Consider the following 15,708-nt stretch of genomic DNA (forward strand, 5'->3'; position numbering starts at 1 on the left):
AGAGCTGGAAAAAATGATACAAAGGTTCATTTGGAAACACAAAAAAACACGAATAGCCAGAACCATCCTGAAGAATAAGAACCTAGCGGGAGGGATCACAATCCCAGATCTTTGGACATATTATAGGGTGGTAGTTATCAAAACAGCCTGGTACTGGTACAGAAACAGAGAGGTAGATCAATGGAGTAGAATAGAAAATCCAGAAGGGAACCCACACATGCACAACTATCTAATCTTCAGCAAGAAAACAGAAAACAATCTGGGAAAAAGGAAGGTCTCTTCAATAGATGCTGTTGGGATAACTGGTAATAGTCTGCAAGACCCACACCTTTCACCACACACAAAGATCAAACCTAAATGGATAAAATCTAAATCTACACCCAGAAACCATCAAACATTTGGAAGAAAAAGTTGGAAATACTCTACAAGATATAGGTGTATGTACTGACTTCCTGGAAAAATCATCAAAAGCAAAGGATGCCAAGACCAAAATAAACGAATGGGACCTTCATTAAGCTAAGAAGCGTCTGCACAGCAAAGGAAACAATCAGCAAAGTAAAAAGGCAATCAACAGAATGGGAGAAGATCTCTGCACACTACATGGGAGACAAAGGGCTACTTTCCTGAATATACAAAGAACTCCAGAACAATAATACAAACCAACCAGTCAAGAAATGGGCAGGGGTAAATGGGCAGACCTTTACAAAGGAACAAATTCAAATGGCTAACAGACACATGAAAAAATGCTCAAGCTCTCTGGCAATAAGGGAAATTCCAATTAAAAACAACACTGAGGTTCCACTTAACACCAGAAAGAATTGCCCACATGCAGAAAACTACCAACAACACCTGCTGGCAAGGTTGCGGAGAAAAAGGAACCCTACTCCACTGCTGGTGGGAATGCAGGCTGGTGCAGCCACTGTGGAAGTCAGTATGGAGAACACTTAGGCAATTAAAAATCCACCTACCATATGACCCAGCAATACCACTTCTAGGAATATATCCAAAAGACTTGTTACATGAGAAAGCAACACGCACCCCAATGTTCACTGCAGCACAATCAACAATTGCAAGAACATGGAAACAACCTAAATGCCCACCAACAGAGGACTGGATAAAAAACTGTGGTTCATCTACACTATGGAATACTACTTGGGTGTTAAAAAATGAAATACAATACTTTGTGGCCAAATGGGCCAAACTAGAGACCATTATGCTAAGGGAAATGAGCCAATCCCAAAAGGTCAGATATCATATGTTTGCTCTAATATAATATGATGTCAAATCTAGGGATATTATATGTGAATCTTACTCTATGTCACTTCATACTTACCTGTACTTTGAGTAATAAGATCTTCACTCACTCTTAGACAAAAGGTGGAGAAGCGATTGTGTAATAAGATCTTGTGATGTAATCCATTAATCAAACATCCATAAGAGACTGATTATTTATAATTTAAAAAATACAGTGGTAAAAATATTTACTTGACAAGTAGAGTGTTAGAGACAGACACACACATACCACAAGAGAGAGAGGAAGAGAGTTAATCTTCCATCCTCCGATGGGGCTGGGCCAGGCTGAAGCCAGGAGCCAGGAGCTCCATCTGAGTCTCCTACCCCCGGCACTTTGGTCTTCTTCTGTTGCCTTCCCAATCACATTAGTAGAAAACTGGGTTAGAAGCAGAGAAGCCAGGATTTAAACCAGCACTCCTAAGCTGCTGTGCCACAACCCTGGGCCCCATGTAGGTATGAATTTTCTCACAACAAAATCTTGCAGTGAAAGATAGCCAAGCTGATTGTCTTATGAGTTAAGGCTTCCTGCAGACAGTTTCAGGGAGAGAACAGCCGTCTCTAACTGCTGTGCCACACTGCCCACTCACTATAAAATAAATTGAAATGGAAACACACAGATTGCAACCAGAAGAGGAGCAATCACAACTCCCATAACCTGCTGGTGACAATGCAAATAGCACTGTCACTTTAGGAAACAGTTGAACGGTTTCTTAAGGAGGAAAAAATGCAGTTAGTAGTTGCTGCAGCGACCCTAGCCTTGTGTTTATCACCTAGGAAGGGAAAACATGTTTACACAAAGGTCTGCCTAGGAGTGCTTTTAGCAGCTTTATTCATTATTGCAAAAATTGAGAAAGTCCAGATATGCAAACTGATGAGTGACTGAAACAAACTGGCCTATTCACACAACTGGGATATTGCTCAGCAACAGCACTGCTGCTGGAGCCAATGGCAGGGCAATAGCGTAATCTCACAAAGATTGTGCTCAGTTAAACAAGCCCAACACTAAAGCCTACTACATACACTGCATGACTTAAAAGACACTGACGAGGGCCTATCACAACGGCTCAATTGCCTAATTCGCCTCCTCCAAGCACCAGTTGCTCTATGGGTGCCATTTCATGTCCTGGCTGCTCCACTTCCCATCCATCTCCCTGTTTACAGCCTGGGAAGACAGCAGAGGATGGCACAAAGTCTTGGGATCCTGCACCCACATGGGAGACTCAGAAGAAGCTCCTGGCTCTTGTCTTCAGATTGGCTCAGTTCTGATCACTGCAGCCACTTCAGGAGTGAACCATTAAATAGATTTTTGTCTCTCCCTCTCTGTATATCTGCTATTAAATAAAAATAAATCTTTCTAACATCAAAAAAAAAAAAAAAAACTCAGCAATGTTGAAAAGGCAAAAGCAACAGGTGTCTGGGTTGGAAAGGGTTGACTGCAAAGGGTCCAGAGGGCCCATTTTGGCATGTCAGAAGCAATCTAGGAATTTAGTGGTGGTTTTATAACGATACAATGATGAAATTTATCACACTGCATACTTAAGTTTTATTATGTGCAAATTATTCCTGAATAACTCTGATGTAAGAAAGCAATTAAATCTTCAAAATGACAAAAACATAAGCCTAAGAGAACAACTTACAGTTTTTCCAGTTCGAGAGACTTCATGAGGATGTTCTCAACTGTGCTGATTGACACCAGTGTTCTTCCGAGGTCTCTGAGGGAGAAAGCCCAAGCAGTCATGATGTGACCCCCCAAGAAAAAGTTCTGTCCTTAAAAAGATGATTTCAAGGAACAAAATCTAATAAAATTGAAATGAAACAAAAAACTAGGATATTTTAAAAAGTAAAAAGAGTTAAGAGCATGCAGTTGCATTAACTTTTGGCTACTCTATAAAACAAGACAGCTTAAGAGTCTGTCAGGGCAGATCCTTCCAGGAAGTTCTCATGGAAGAAATTTAAGTTACTCTGCACTGTCAAGTCAGTGACCTTGGCACTGAGGGACAGAACCTGTACCGTTTGGTTTGTTGCCATTATCTTCCTTTTCATTTGCCTATTTCACTCCTTGGTTACTTGATATCTTTTCATCTGCTTTGTATCTCTACATGTATCTGAATATGCTCAACAACACTGTCTGCTGGGGCTGTTTTACACATTGTACATCTTTTCTTAATCCAGGAGCCCAGTTCAACTTAAAATTGCAACTTTTTAGCCTCAATGCAAAATACTTAAATTTTGATCAAAGTAAAAACAAGGAGTATAAATCACCCCATGATTCATGCGGTTTATTTTTCATACTTACAGATATTTTAATGCTGGCAAATTAAAAAGATAGGGATCTTCGACAGTTGTCAATGGATTCTGATCAAGATTTCTGAAAAATGCAATGGGATAAAAATTATACACCTCTTCTCTATGTATAAACATGTGCAAAAGTTTATATACATATACATATATATGACAGAGAATTTATAAATTAACAAAAATAATTTAATGGGCCTTCCCAGTAGCCTGGTAACTGAAGTCCTTGGCTTGATCATGCTGGGATCCCATACGGACACTGGTTCTAATCCTGGCAGCCCTGCTTCCCATCCGGCTCCATGCTCGTGGCCTGAGAGGGCAGTGAAGGATGGCCCAAGGCTTGGGACCCTGCACCACATGAATGGAGGGAGGGAGGAGGCCATACAGCCAGGATCTGCAACAAGTATTGGTCCACTCACTCCCAGCACATCTTAAACCCCTCCCTCGAATGCAAATGGAACTGTGAAATCATGAACCACAGGACAGGTGGCTATCTTGTCCAAGGTCAGGCTTGGAAGAAAATCTCTATCTCAAATCTCAATTCCCCTGGCCGTGGACCATCACAGAATTGTTAAGCAGGGAGGGAATAAAACTGCAACATTTCATTCAAGTGTGCCCTGGATGTACACAAAATCAGGCTAGAGCAATGCTTTCCTATTACTTTTCACATCATAGCTTAAAATAAACACCACCTTTGCTACTTCAAAAGTTCCCTTGCCCACAGATGGTTTATAACTTCACTTGTCAAAACACACCATGAGCTGGGTGACTGTGTTGAATTTTCAGTTGTTCTTTCTGCTTTATCATTTAGAAGAAAGTGACCCTGAGAAAGCACCAGCACCTCGGCTCCCCAGACTGAGCAGCAATCCCAGTTAAATTCGGGCTGGAATCTCAAGGAGCACTGGGAATCCGAGCAGCACTGTGGGGACTCTGGCAGCAGTGCTAACTGGATAGTATTTGCTAGCTATGCTCTCTTGCCCAAGGCCAAGATCAGCACTAGGAAAAGCAGAGCATGTCAGCTGTCACACAAAGTCCTGAGCCTCAATGCACCTTGGTGTCCTCATTGGAAAAAAAAAAAAAAAAAAAAAGAGTGGAACTTAAGCCATACTTTGCAGAATTTGTTCATGACTTACACTCAGCTAAAGATAACTATATAGATTTTACATATACACAGCTCTTTAATATGTGTTTATCTTGTATTTCACTTACATCACATGCAAAAAATGCATTCCATGCCATGCCTGAAATGTGCCAAAACTCACTTCTGTGAGTAAATTGCAACCAAGATTTCTGTGAAAAGACACAAATTAAGAAGAAAGTTACTCTTTTAGAACATTCATCTTTCAGCAGTGATCCTAATTTGTACAGGTGAAACATCGCCTCCACACACTCAAGACTTCCCAGTTGGAAGACTCTGGCTTCTGACTTAACACTTTCACATCTACACAGGCGGTGCATTAGGTACACCAAACCACACGCGACAAATACTTGTGCTCAGTGATTTTCATTTCCTCTCTCTGGAACAAGGTTTCACAACTTGAGCACTTTAGAGTTTTGAGCTGGGTAATTCTTCTTTGTGGAGGTCTGTCCTGTACATGGCAGTTGTTCTAGAACAATTCATGGCAGGTGATTTCGCAGCACCCTGACATTGGCCCAAAATATCTCTGGAGATTAGAAAGATTTGCTACATAATTCTAGCTAACTTTCTACAAGTAAGAATTATAATGATATTGCGAAATATGATTGACTACCAAGGGGGGTTACAATTAAGACTTACTGTAATTCCAAAGATGACATTATAACTTACATAGATGTCAAAAAGGGGAGTGATTCAAATGTACTCCTTTCAATAAATTTTAGTTTATTACAGGATAAATCCCTAGGAAAAGAAAAAGCAAAATGTCTATTAGATCTCTAGTGAGTAGGAATGAACAGAATTTGTATTTCTTAATGTTGAATATGCAGTTTTTGTCTAAACTACACCTTTGGGCATCTGTTTGAACATTCCAGAGCTCCTAATCAAACTTGTAACCTCTCCTAACAGTCTCACCTTCTGGGTCTTTATAAATAAAATATACAGCATGGCTATAGCTCTTGATAAGACTCTGAAGGGAAAATTTCCTGGCAGCAAGAGATATGATCAGATGACCTTTAGTAGTCTCATCAAATTCAAGACAATGAGATCAAAGTTTGTACCTCTATCTGTAATTTCTAATATTCAGACGAATATTCTACTTTTATACCTGCCTGGTGTGGTTCTCTTTTTGGAACTAGTTCAGTTCCAGAATAAACCAGAGAACCTTTCAAATCATTTGAAGGGAAGCTACTCCTCAGATGAACTCATCATTTTGAATTAATTCAGAATTATATTATCCTTAGTAGGAATTCTTTTCTGATTTCACGTCGTCTTGACATTGCGTAAAAGCAGATTTGTTTCAGCTGCGCAGTGGCAGCAGAACAGAAAACAGCATGAACTGGATTCTTGTTGGAAAACACTCACTTGTGACCATAGTAACATGGATCCCAGCTTGCCTCACTTTTCACCCGCATGGCTGCCAACTGCCCACTGTGGCTGTCTCCATCTCTAGTCTCTCTTCTGGAACTCTCCAGAAGTGGTTCTCAAACACTGGCTTCACTTAGGCACCGAAGATGCAAATTCTCGGCCCGGATCTAGAACTCAATCAGGAACTCGGCAGGGCTGGGGTGGTAGAGACAGAACCTAGTTCTGCAAGCCCCTGGATGACGTTGATGCAGGCTCGGTTTTGCTTCAGAGCGCTGCCAGGAACACGTGGCTCTCCTGGCTGGTGACTTTTGCATGACAGTCAAAGCCCTGGAGGCTGTGGCCCCACACTCCTTACGGCTTTCCTCCGTGGACTCCACAGGTACTCATGGCGTTCCTCAGACACTCTCCCATGTTTTGCCCTTCTCTCACTTTCCTTCTGCGGTCTGAGGGTATCGCCCCACACTGTCCTCCCAATGATGCCCAGTGGCTCTACACAGTGTCCTTCCAATGATGCCCTGTTTAACCAATATCACTCTCGCTACAGCCCCCTGATCCAACTTGGAGTCTCTTTTCCCTGTTCTGTTCTCCAGAAGCAATTTGCACATCATGTCTGTGCCCTTTTCTTTTTCACATTGTTACCCTTGCCTCTCCCCTTCCTTCAAAGCATAAACACCTTGAAAGCATGGACTTGGCCTTGTTCATGCGCACTGCTTACCATGTTTCCACCTGGCTCATGGAAACAAAGCAAACTCAGATACTTAGGAAATAAAGGAATAGCTAAGGAGTGAGTGAACGGAAGGAGGAACAAGTTACTAGTTTTTTTTTCTTTTAATTTTTTTTTTCTAAATCACTAGTGTTTAAGGAATGTGGTTGCATTACTCCACTGACCCTCTGCAGTGTGTTGTCATCGACCTGTTTGTTGGATCATGTTTGATTTCTGTGCGTGTTTCCCCTGCAAGCGATCTTGCAGCTCCTAGGAGGGTAGGAAGCCTGCCTTACACATTTTAGAGCCTCAAACTAGACTAAGTGCTTAGCATTCTCTTTCAGTTATGAAAAATGATGGCATTTTAAAAAGGGATGACAATATAGATGCCGACAGAGAATAACTAGCTTGCAAAGGACTTCCCACTAAAAGCAAGGAAGGGCCTGTTGTACTGGACAGTTATTATCTCTTCTGTTTTTCTCCAGATCAGGTCTATAAGGTTTGGGAGTCCAGAAGAAAAAGATGGAAGCAATTGTCCCCTTCAGGCCTAGAGAGCTTGGTCATTCAAAGGATTATTGTTAGTGTCAGATGAGGCTGTTTCTACCCACTGTCCTTCAGCTGTATAAATTGGAAAGAAGAATCTATTTCCTAAGAGTAGCAATAATCGGCCTAATAAAGATGCATGGCATTTGGAGCCCATTGTGGTATAGTAGGTAAAACAGCCCTGCCATGCCAACATCCCAGTTGGGCCCTGGTTTGAGTTCACTGCTCCACTTTCCATCTACATTCCTGCTATATGCCTGGAAAGGCAGTGGAAGATGGCCAAATCCTTGGCATTCCTCCCCCTGACCAACCCCTCCAAATACCCAGCTATTACGCTTGAAGAATACAAAATGAATAGTATGGATTCAATGCATGAGACCCTATACATACTTACAGAATTGTTATTTTAATACTAGAAGAAACTTTAGAGATTATTGAAACACCTTATTCATTTGATAGAAAACAACTAAAATCTCAGAAATAAATGTGCTTAACTAACTTACAAGTGCTGCAGGAATAGCAAGCCTTCAAATGAATCCTTATGTAATTCAGTCAAATAATTTTCACTGAGAATCCTGGATCAAAATGAAGAATAACAACAATTTTTATTCAGGAATAACTCTGATGTGGAGGAACCCTCAGTAGGGTGCCACTTAAATGCAAGTTAGATCTTTCTCCCTTTCTCTGTAACTCTAATGAGTTTCAAGTAAAACAATTACATCTTAAAAAAAAAAAAAAAGCCCACATATCACACTAGTTTTCCTGTGTCTAAATGATGTGCAGAAAAACATAAGAGAAGGTCTGGAGCGATGTATATCACAGTCACAGCAGCTTACTTCAGGGATGGAATGTTACACTACAAGAAGATTTTTACTGTATCAGTTTTTAGTCTCTTAAGAACATAATCATGGAGCCCAGCATGAAAGCTCAATGGCTAAATCCTCATCTTGCAAGAGCTGGGATCCAATGTGGGCACCAGTGCACGTCCCGGCTGCTCCACTTTCCATCCAACTCCCTACCTTAGGGCCTGGAAGAGCAGTAGAAGATGGCCTAAAGCCTTAGGACCCTGAACCCAGAAGAGAGAGCCAGCAGAGGCTCTTGGCTCCTGGCTTCACCTCGGCTCAGCTCTGCCTGTGGAGGCCACTTGGAAAGTGAGCCAACAGATACAGAATCTTTCTGTCTCTCCTCTTTGTAAGAATAATTTGTCCAACAAAAGCAAAGAAATCTTAAATAAAAAATAATATAATCATGTATTACTTACAAGATGAAAAATAAACTTCAGTGGTCTCATTGCAAATACTGTGTTTTAGAACTGTAATAAGTAGAGGTTGATTTGTTAACATGAAGGGGTAAATACCTTTTCCAAGACATTCTGACCTCTAATACTGGACCAAAGAGTTTAAGATGCAGTTACTTTGTTTTTGTATCCATATTTAGAGAGAATATACTCACAAAGTCTCAGCCCAGCGATATGCTTTCCATACATTTTTGTCAATGTAGGATATAGCGTTCCCTTGGAAATTTCTGTAAAGAAGCACAGTTCATATCCTTGAATAGATAGGAACACAATGAACAGAACAAGGAAAACACTCGTAGCAACTTCATGGGGATATTGAATATGGATATTACTACCAGCTTTCTAGTTTCTAGAGCTTCACCTGATGGCAGGCACAATTAAGAAAGAAGAACATGGGGTCCTGGCACAAACGTTGAGGTGTCCCTTCAGAAGCTTAACTTCCTCTTTGTGCAATCTCTTTGATAGATAATGCCAATCAGTTGCATTTGAGGGACATACTGCCTCCAAAATTCCCTGGGTGTCTAAACTGGTCCTTTTGCAAATCAGTAAGAAAATAATTCAGCTGAGAACAATGGATCAATTTATCTTCAGCAGCAAATAAGAATAAAGAAACTCCAACGTACAGTAATTCTAACACTTTGGCCAAGTACCTTCTACTGCAATTATTCTACCTACGTGAATGGACATGGACAATGCAAAATCAGATGGACTAATGCGTTGACACGAATGGGTCACTGGCCATAGCCATGGTGAGGGATGGAAAAATCAAATGACTGAGCCAGGAGCAAAACATCACCTCCCTCAGGGAAAAGTGCAAGGGAGAGAAACTGGAAGGAGGGACACATATCCTCATGGAGATGGGAGTGACTTATGGATAGTGGAGTAGAGAGGATAGGATGATAAAGGGTGTGGGGGTGTAGATTCTGATATTTTTCTCTTTGTTCCATGATCCTTTGGCAAAGTAAGAATGTACCCATGAATCATCCACATTCCAAAGCAATCTTAAATACTGTAAGTTTCAAGTCTGGGTAACTTTGAGTCTTTACCTGTGCTTCTGTCTTCACTCCATCATCAACAGTGCACCTGCATGGCTTATGTACAACACGGTTGTACCTGCGTGTTCTGCCTGGTGGACATTCCCATTCAACCAGAAGGCTTTGCTCTATGTTCACCAACATAAAGTATTAAAACTGAACACACCTCCCTCAGATTGCCTCTCCTTTCTGATTGCTGTCTGCACCTGTGAGGCAACTCACTCTCACCAGCACCCAGGACAAAGCTTGCAGTCATATTTTTTCTTCTGTGCATACATCCACCCACCAGCCTTTGATCAGTTTCTAGGTCCATCCGGCCTTTTTCATCTCAGGGACTTTCTTTTCATTCCTATCAGAGCTGGTGACTTGGTCTCATTCTCATTTTATTCCTTGATTTTACTAGAGGTCTTTTTTTTTAATGTCCCTGAAGTAAGCTTTCCTCTCTAGATGACTCTCCATATAGTGTCTAAAATCATATTTCTGAAACAGGCATTTGGCCTAGTAACTAAAACACATCTCACGTCAGAGTGCCTGGGCTCCTACCCGGCTCCAGTTACTGACTTCAGCTTTCTGCCCACACACACCCAGAAGGTAGTGGAGCTGGCTCCAATAGCTGCCCTCCTGCCACCCTCATGGCAGACCTGGGTTGGGTTCTTAGCCCACTTTGACCAACCCAGTGCCTGCTGTTCAGGCATTTAGAGAATGAACTAGCAAATGGAAACTCTCTCTCTGAATCTGTCTCTCTGCCTTTTGAGTAAATGCACAGAAAAAAATTAAGACAATGATCAATTTCTTTTAAAATTTTTAAAAATAATCTTTCTGTTGGGCCCGGCGCCGTGGCGCAGTGGTTAAGGTCCTTGCCAGGCACGCCCGGGATCCCATATGGGCACCGGTTCTAATCCCGGCAGCCCCGCTTCCCTTCCAGCTCCCTGCCTGTGGCCCGGGAAAGCAGTCGAGGACGGCCCAAAGCTTTGGGACCCTGCACCCGTGTGGGAGACCCGGAAGAGGCTCCTGGCTTCGGATCAGCATAGCATCGGCCCGTTGCGCTCACTTGGGGAGTGAATCATCGGACGGAAGATCTTCCTCTCTGTCTCTCCTCTCTGTATATCCGCCTTTCCAATAAAAAATAATAATAATAAATCTTTAAAAAAAAATAATCTTTCTGTTTTGATCACCTCTCTCTTGCTTGAAAACTTTCAGGGTTTTCTGCAGCTCATAGTATAACTCTGAAACCCCTGTAGCTGATATTCAAGGTTGTTCATTTAATATCTTTCATTGCTTTGTAAGTCAGTTCTTGGCAGACAAGCTGTCTACTAAGCCTTGCTGATTCCAATAGTCAAGGGTAACAGGTCAGGCTGTCAGGATGCTGGCATCCCATACATATGTGGGTACCGGTTTGATGACCAGCTTCTCCACTTCCTATCCAGCTCCCCACTAATGTGCCTGGGAATACAGTGGAAAATGGCTCAAGTGCTTGGGCCCCTGAACCCACACAGGAGACCCAGAAGAAGCTCTTGCTCCTTACCTTTGGCCTGGCCCAGCCCCAGCCATTGTGGCAATATGAGGAGTAAAGCAGCAGAAGTAAGATCACTTTTTCTAGATCTCTCTTCTTGCTGTAATTCTGCCTTTCCAGTAAATCTAGTAGTTTTTTTTTTTAAGAGAAGGAGAAGGAAAGGCGACAAGAAAAATGTCACAATAGGAAGTCAGGAAATACAGGTTGAGTCAGGAGGAAGGCCCAGCAAGGTACTGAGCAAAAGGCTACCATGACAGACAAGATCTAGAGAACTCTGAGGAAGGGTAGTTCTTACAAGATGGTGAAGGTGTCATTGTGGGCACTGAAGGATCCTGGCACAGGCACTTGGTGGAGCTTCTGCCACGGGCTGAGATTGGTACATGACAGCATTCCATTTTTGCAGGTACAGAGCTCGCAGATGTCCGTGCTGTTGGGGGTGCTTTCTTTTGACTCAATGAAAGTAGTTAGCCGGGTAGCATACTCAGCAGCCTTGACTTCAGGATACAAAGTTGGAAACTGCCCTGCAGGTGGAGCTGTAGTCTTCAGGATTTTAGAAGGGCCAACCTCTGGAGCAGGGACTGGAGCTTTGATAGGCTCCAACTCTGAAGGCTGACCCGTGACTCGGGAATCTGAAGGCTGACCCGTGACTCCGGTTGATGTTGCTACAGTTACTATATCACTAGTTGGCTCTGGTGGCCGAGTTAGAGTAACCGAAATAGTTGTAGGCTTGACCTCTGTAGATAAATTGAGAGGATTGCCTGTGACTTGTTGAGTCTGGCTCCGGTCTGTATATGTAGGTGGCACCTCAGAATGCCTTGGAGGTGCTGCTGATGTAGTCTCCAGGGCTGTAGACTGTTCAGCCAACGTGGTGGGTTCTGGGATTTTGAAAATTTCTGTCTTCACAGCTTCAACTGTGACACTGACTGGCACTATATGCTGAATTGGAGCTACAACCTCCAATGGAGGCTCTGGAGGCTGAGCTGAGGTCTTCTGCAGGGCTGGAGATGATTCAACTTCCGCAATTCTGGATTGAAAAGCCAGCTGAATATCAAACGCCTGAACTGTGACTTCAGTCAGGTTTGGATGCTGCGCCTGAACCAGCTCTGCCTGTGGAAGTGTCACCTCAGGGACACCTGGAGGTGGTGTTTTGGCATTCCTCGGGGCTGTAGAATGTTCGACCTCCACAGCAGGACTCGGGTTTAGATGCTGAGTCAGAATTGCATCTGGACTCGTTCCTGTAGGTTCTTTCAGGGCGGTTGCATGCTCAGCCTCTGCAGTGGGTTCTGGACCATTGGTAGGTGTAGGTGGTAGGTGGTAGGTTCAAGGTCTGATCTGTGACACTGGGTGTCACTGGAGGTTGAGGTGGAGCTGGCGTTGGAACGGCCACCTCTTGCAACACTGGAGGTTGAGCTCCCACCTCTGTAGATGGCTCTGTAAGCTGCACAGGGGTCTCCTGAGTGGTTGGAGCCTGGTCAACCTCTATATTGAGTTCTGGAGTTGGGGTATTTCCCAGGTCCCAATGTGCAACTGTGACCTTGGGCAGGGCTGCATGGTGAGTCTGGACCTGGTCTGGATGTGAAATCTCAGAGTCCAGAGTTGTTGTGGTCTTCAGGGCTGTAGAATGTTCAGCCTCCACACTGGGTCCTGGAGTTATAGTCAGCTGCAGCTTCAAAGGCTGAAAGGTGACCCTGGGTAATATTAGATACGGAGCCTGTTCCTGAGCTGGTTTGGGGACCGTTGCCTCCTCATCTACAGATTCTTGAAGTGGCTCTCGAGGTTGGGTTAGGGGCTCCGAAGAAATGACACCCTCTGTAGTAGGAGATGGAGTCAGGTAATATACTTGGGGTTGGCTTTTGGAACCCACAGTCATTTCCGGATGTTGAGCGGACACTTTCAGCCGTGGTGGAGACGGAAGGGTGATCGGAAGGGCCTCCAGGGGTTCAGCTGGAGATTCCCATTCTGTAGGGATAGGCTCTATCTCCTTAGGGGAAGCTGCAGTCTCATCCATGGCCTCTGGCTCAGCTGCAGAAGGTAAGGCTGGGTAAGGCTCAACCTCTGAAGGTGAAGTGAAGGTGACCTCAGGATCTACTGACTTATCCATACTTGTGGAAACTGTTGAGTGGTCACCTCCTTTCAGGAGTGTCAGGTCCAGCTCATTGTTCCCCGAGGCCTGAGCTGCAACTTCCTGTTGGCTTGAAAGTTATAGCCTCGGTCATGGTCTCTGCAGGGTTAACAGACACACTCGGCAATGTTGGAGACTGACCTTCAGGAGGAACTGTCGCCTCATGAGACTCTGCAGGTGGAGATTTCACTTCTTCGGTCTCTGACACCGGAGCTGGAGCTTCCTGCTGGGCTGGAGACAGTCTGATTTCCTCAGATGAGGGTTCCTCTTCCTGAGGTATTTCTGATGAAGAAATAGACTCAACCTCTTCAAAAGCTTCTGGAGGCGCAGCTGGGGCCTCAGGCTGAGCTTCAGCATTGTGCCTTATTGGCAAGCCATCTTCTGTATCTGCTTGCATTGTACTCTGCAAACGTGCAGGTTTAGCAGGCATACTGGGTAAGTCCATGTGTTGTTGCCAGTGGTGGTGAGCTGAAGCTACGAATATTTCCTCCTGGTGCTCTGGAGGCTGAACTGTGTCCTCCCCAGGCTGGCCTTTAGGAGATTCAGCAGGTCCAATGGACTCGGATGGCTGAGCAAACTGTTCCTGCTGGCCTGGAGAAGGTTCTGCCTCCAACGAAGGCTCAGCATCCTGAGTTGGCTGTTCCAGCTGGGTGGGAGGAGATGTGACCTCCACAGAAGGACGTGCACTCTGAGCTGGGGTCACCTGGTGGCCTGGAAGAGATTCTGTTCCCACAGATGGGCCTGGAGCGGGAGGAATTGGGGCCACCTGCTGGCCTAGAGGTTCCACCTCCACTGAAGGCTCAGCATACTGAGCAGACTCCTCTTGATTACTCGGGAAAGGCTCTAGGTCTACAGAAGGGCCTGGAGTCTGAGCTGGAGCCTCTTGTGGGATTGAGGGAGGGGATTCCCCTTGCGAGATCCCTGCAGGCTGAACTGGGGCCTGCAGCTGGCCCAGAGTACTTTGAACTTCACCACCTGGCTGTAGCGTAATTGTGAGCATCACATCCGCTGGCCTCCCTGTGATGCTTGGCAAAGTAGATTGCAGCGGTGGACGTGGAACACTGATCTCGTTTTGAACAAGCTGCCGGACAGCTTCTTCAGCAGCAGAGATCTGAATTGGAGACCCCTGCAGCATTGGAGAAGGTGTAGTCTCCTTGAGAGGCTGTGGAACCTGGGCTAGGCCTTCTTTTTGGAGCAACGAAGGCTGGCCCTCCTCAAGAGTCTCGGGGCTTTGAGGTATGTCCTCTGGCTGAAGTTCAGATGGTTCTGCCCCATCAAAGGGCTCCAGGAGCTCACCTGGGTGTTCCTCTAATTCCATCGGGAAGCCACCAGGATAGACGACATTGTCATCTAGAACATTTGTAGACCCCAGGTCATCAAAGCCACTGGGGTCTGTTTCAGTTGTCAGCGCACTGAGCAACTCATCTAGTCTACCCATAGATTGGGTAGACCAGGCCTCAGGAGTCAGCTGGACCAAGTTCTGGTCCCACTCCTGAGGAGGTGTTGCCTGTACTAACTGCAACAGCAGTATAAGCCAAAGGCTCATTTTGGTAGCGGGCGGGGAGGGGTCAGGGTTTTTTGTAAGCAGTAGATCAAACTACCAAGGGAAAAGCAATCCACCTTATTCAAAGGTGTGAAGCATATGAGAGTCCCTTGGCACCTGTTCCTTAGTAACCTTGCCTTCTGCCCCGCCCTTTACTGATGACATCTTCATTACACAGCCTTTGTTGGTCTCTGCTGCTCTGAACTTGGGCACCTTTTTCTCACAGTCACTGCTGCCCTTCTCCTGCAGGAAAGACAGCTGTTCCCACCAGATCCCCTCTATCCGCAAGGCAGGCTGAGGATCACAAGCCCAGGTGGCCCCAGGACACTAGCAGACCATTGTAGTGGGGGGAAGGAGGCAAAGCTTCCCAAGGAAGTCACAAGGCCTGGCTTCTTGGAGTATTCAGAATGGCTAGTCGGAATCTGGTAGCCAGAACTCTGCCTCCTCTTGAGTTGAAATCCAAGAGATGCTCTTCCTCTCACCAGAGCCAGCTAGGAAAGGGGCAGAATGCTTCTTATGGCTACTTACTTAAAAGTGTGTCCACTTCCTCTAGAGCCTCAGTATCCTTTCTGTCCATGTTTGATCATTCACTCACTCTATTTGGTAGGAATTACCATGAAATCAGGGACGACTCCAAGATTTTTGTAGGACCCGCCGCCACCAGGGGCGCTCCCAGCGCAGACGTCCGGGACTGTGCCAGCTGGCTTGGGGACGTGAGACTCGGGGGCGCAACCGGGAACCTTTGGTGCTGACCCTGCCCGAGCGTCTGCGAGAGACCGGGCTCTGGCTTCAGGTTGCTGCCCTCGTTTGCCCTCGGTGCCATCTACGCAATGTTGGGGCTGCCGCTTCTCCTCCTTCAGCT

General features: G+C 45.0%; 1 protein-coding gene across 1 annotated transcript in view; it reads right to left on the reverse strand.

Moving 5' to 3' along the window:
- Window positions 1-15,487, reverse strand: part of LOC121166560 (leucine-rich repeat-containing protein 37B-like) — a 29,370-nt gene extending 13,883 nt beyond the window's left edge. The window contains 8 exon segments of the mRNA XM_040995752.1: window positions 2,931-3,005; window positions 3,590-3,661; window positions 4,798-4,878; window positions 5,396-5,467; window positions 7,841-7,912; window positions 8,790-8,861; window positions 11,477-11,966; window positions 13,736-15,487. Of these exon segments, the coding sequence (XP_040851686.1) occupies window positions 2,931-3,005; window positions 3,590-3,661; window positions 4,798-4,878; window positions 5,396-5,467; window positions 7,841-7,912; window positions 8,790-8,861; window positions 11,477-11,966; window positions 13,736-14,849 (2,048 nt within the window). The 5' untranslated portion in view covers window positions 14,850-15,487.
- Between the last annotated feature and the right edge of the window lie 221 nt (window positions 15,488-15,708).

Source organism: Ochotona curzoniae, unplaced genomic scaffold (genome assembly GCF_017591425.1).
Source record: "Ochotona curzoniae isolate NIBS_2020 unplaced genomic scaffold, NIBS_Ocur_1.0 patch175, whole genome shotgun sequence".
In the NCBI taxonomy this organism is placed as follows: domain Eukaryota; kingdom Metazoa; phylum Chordata; class Mammalia; order Lagomorpha; family Ochotonidae; genus Ochotona; species Ochotona curzoniae.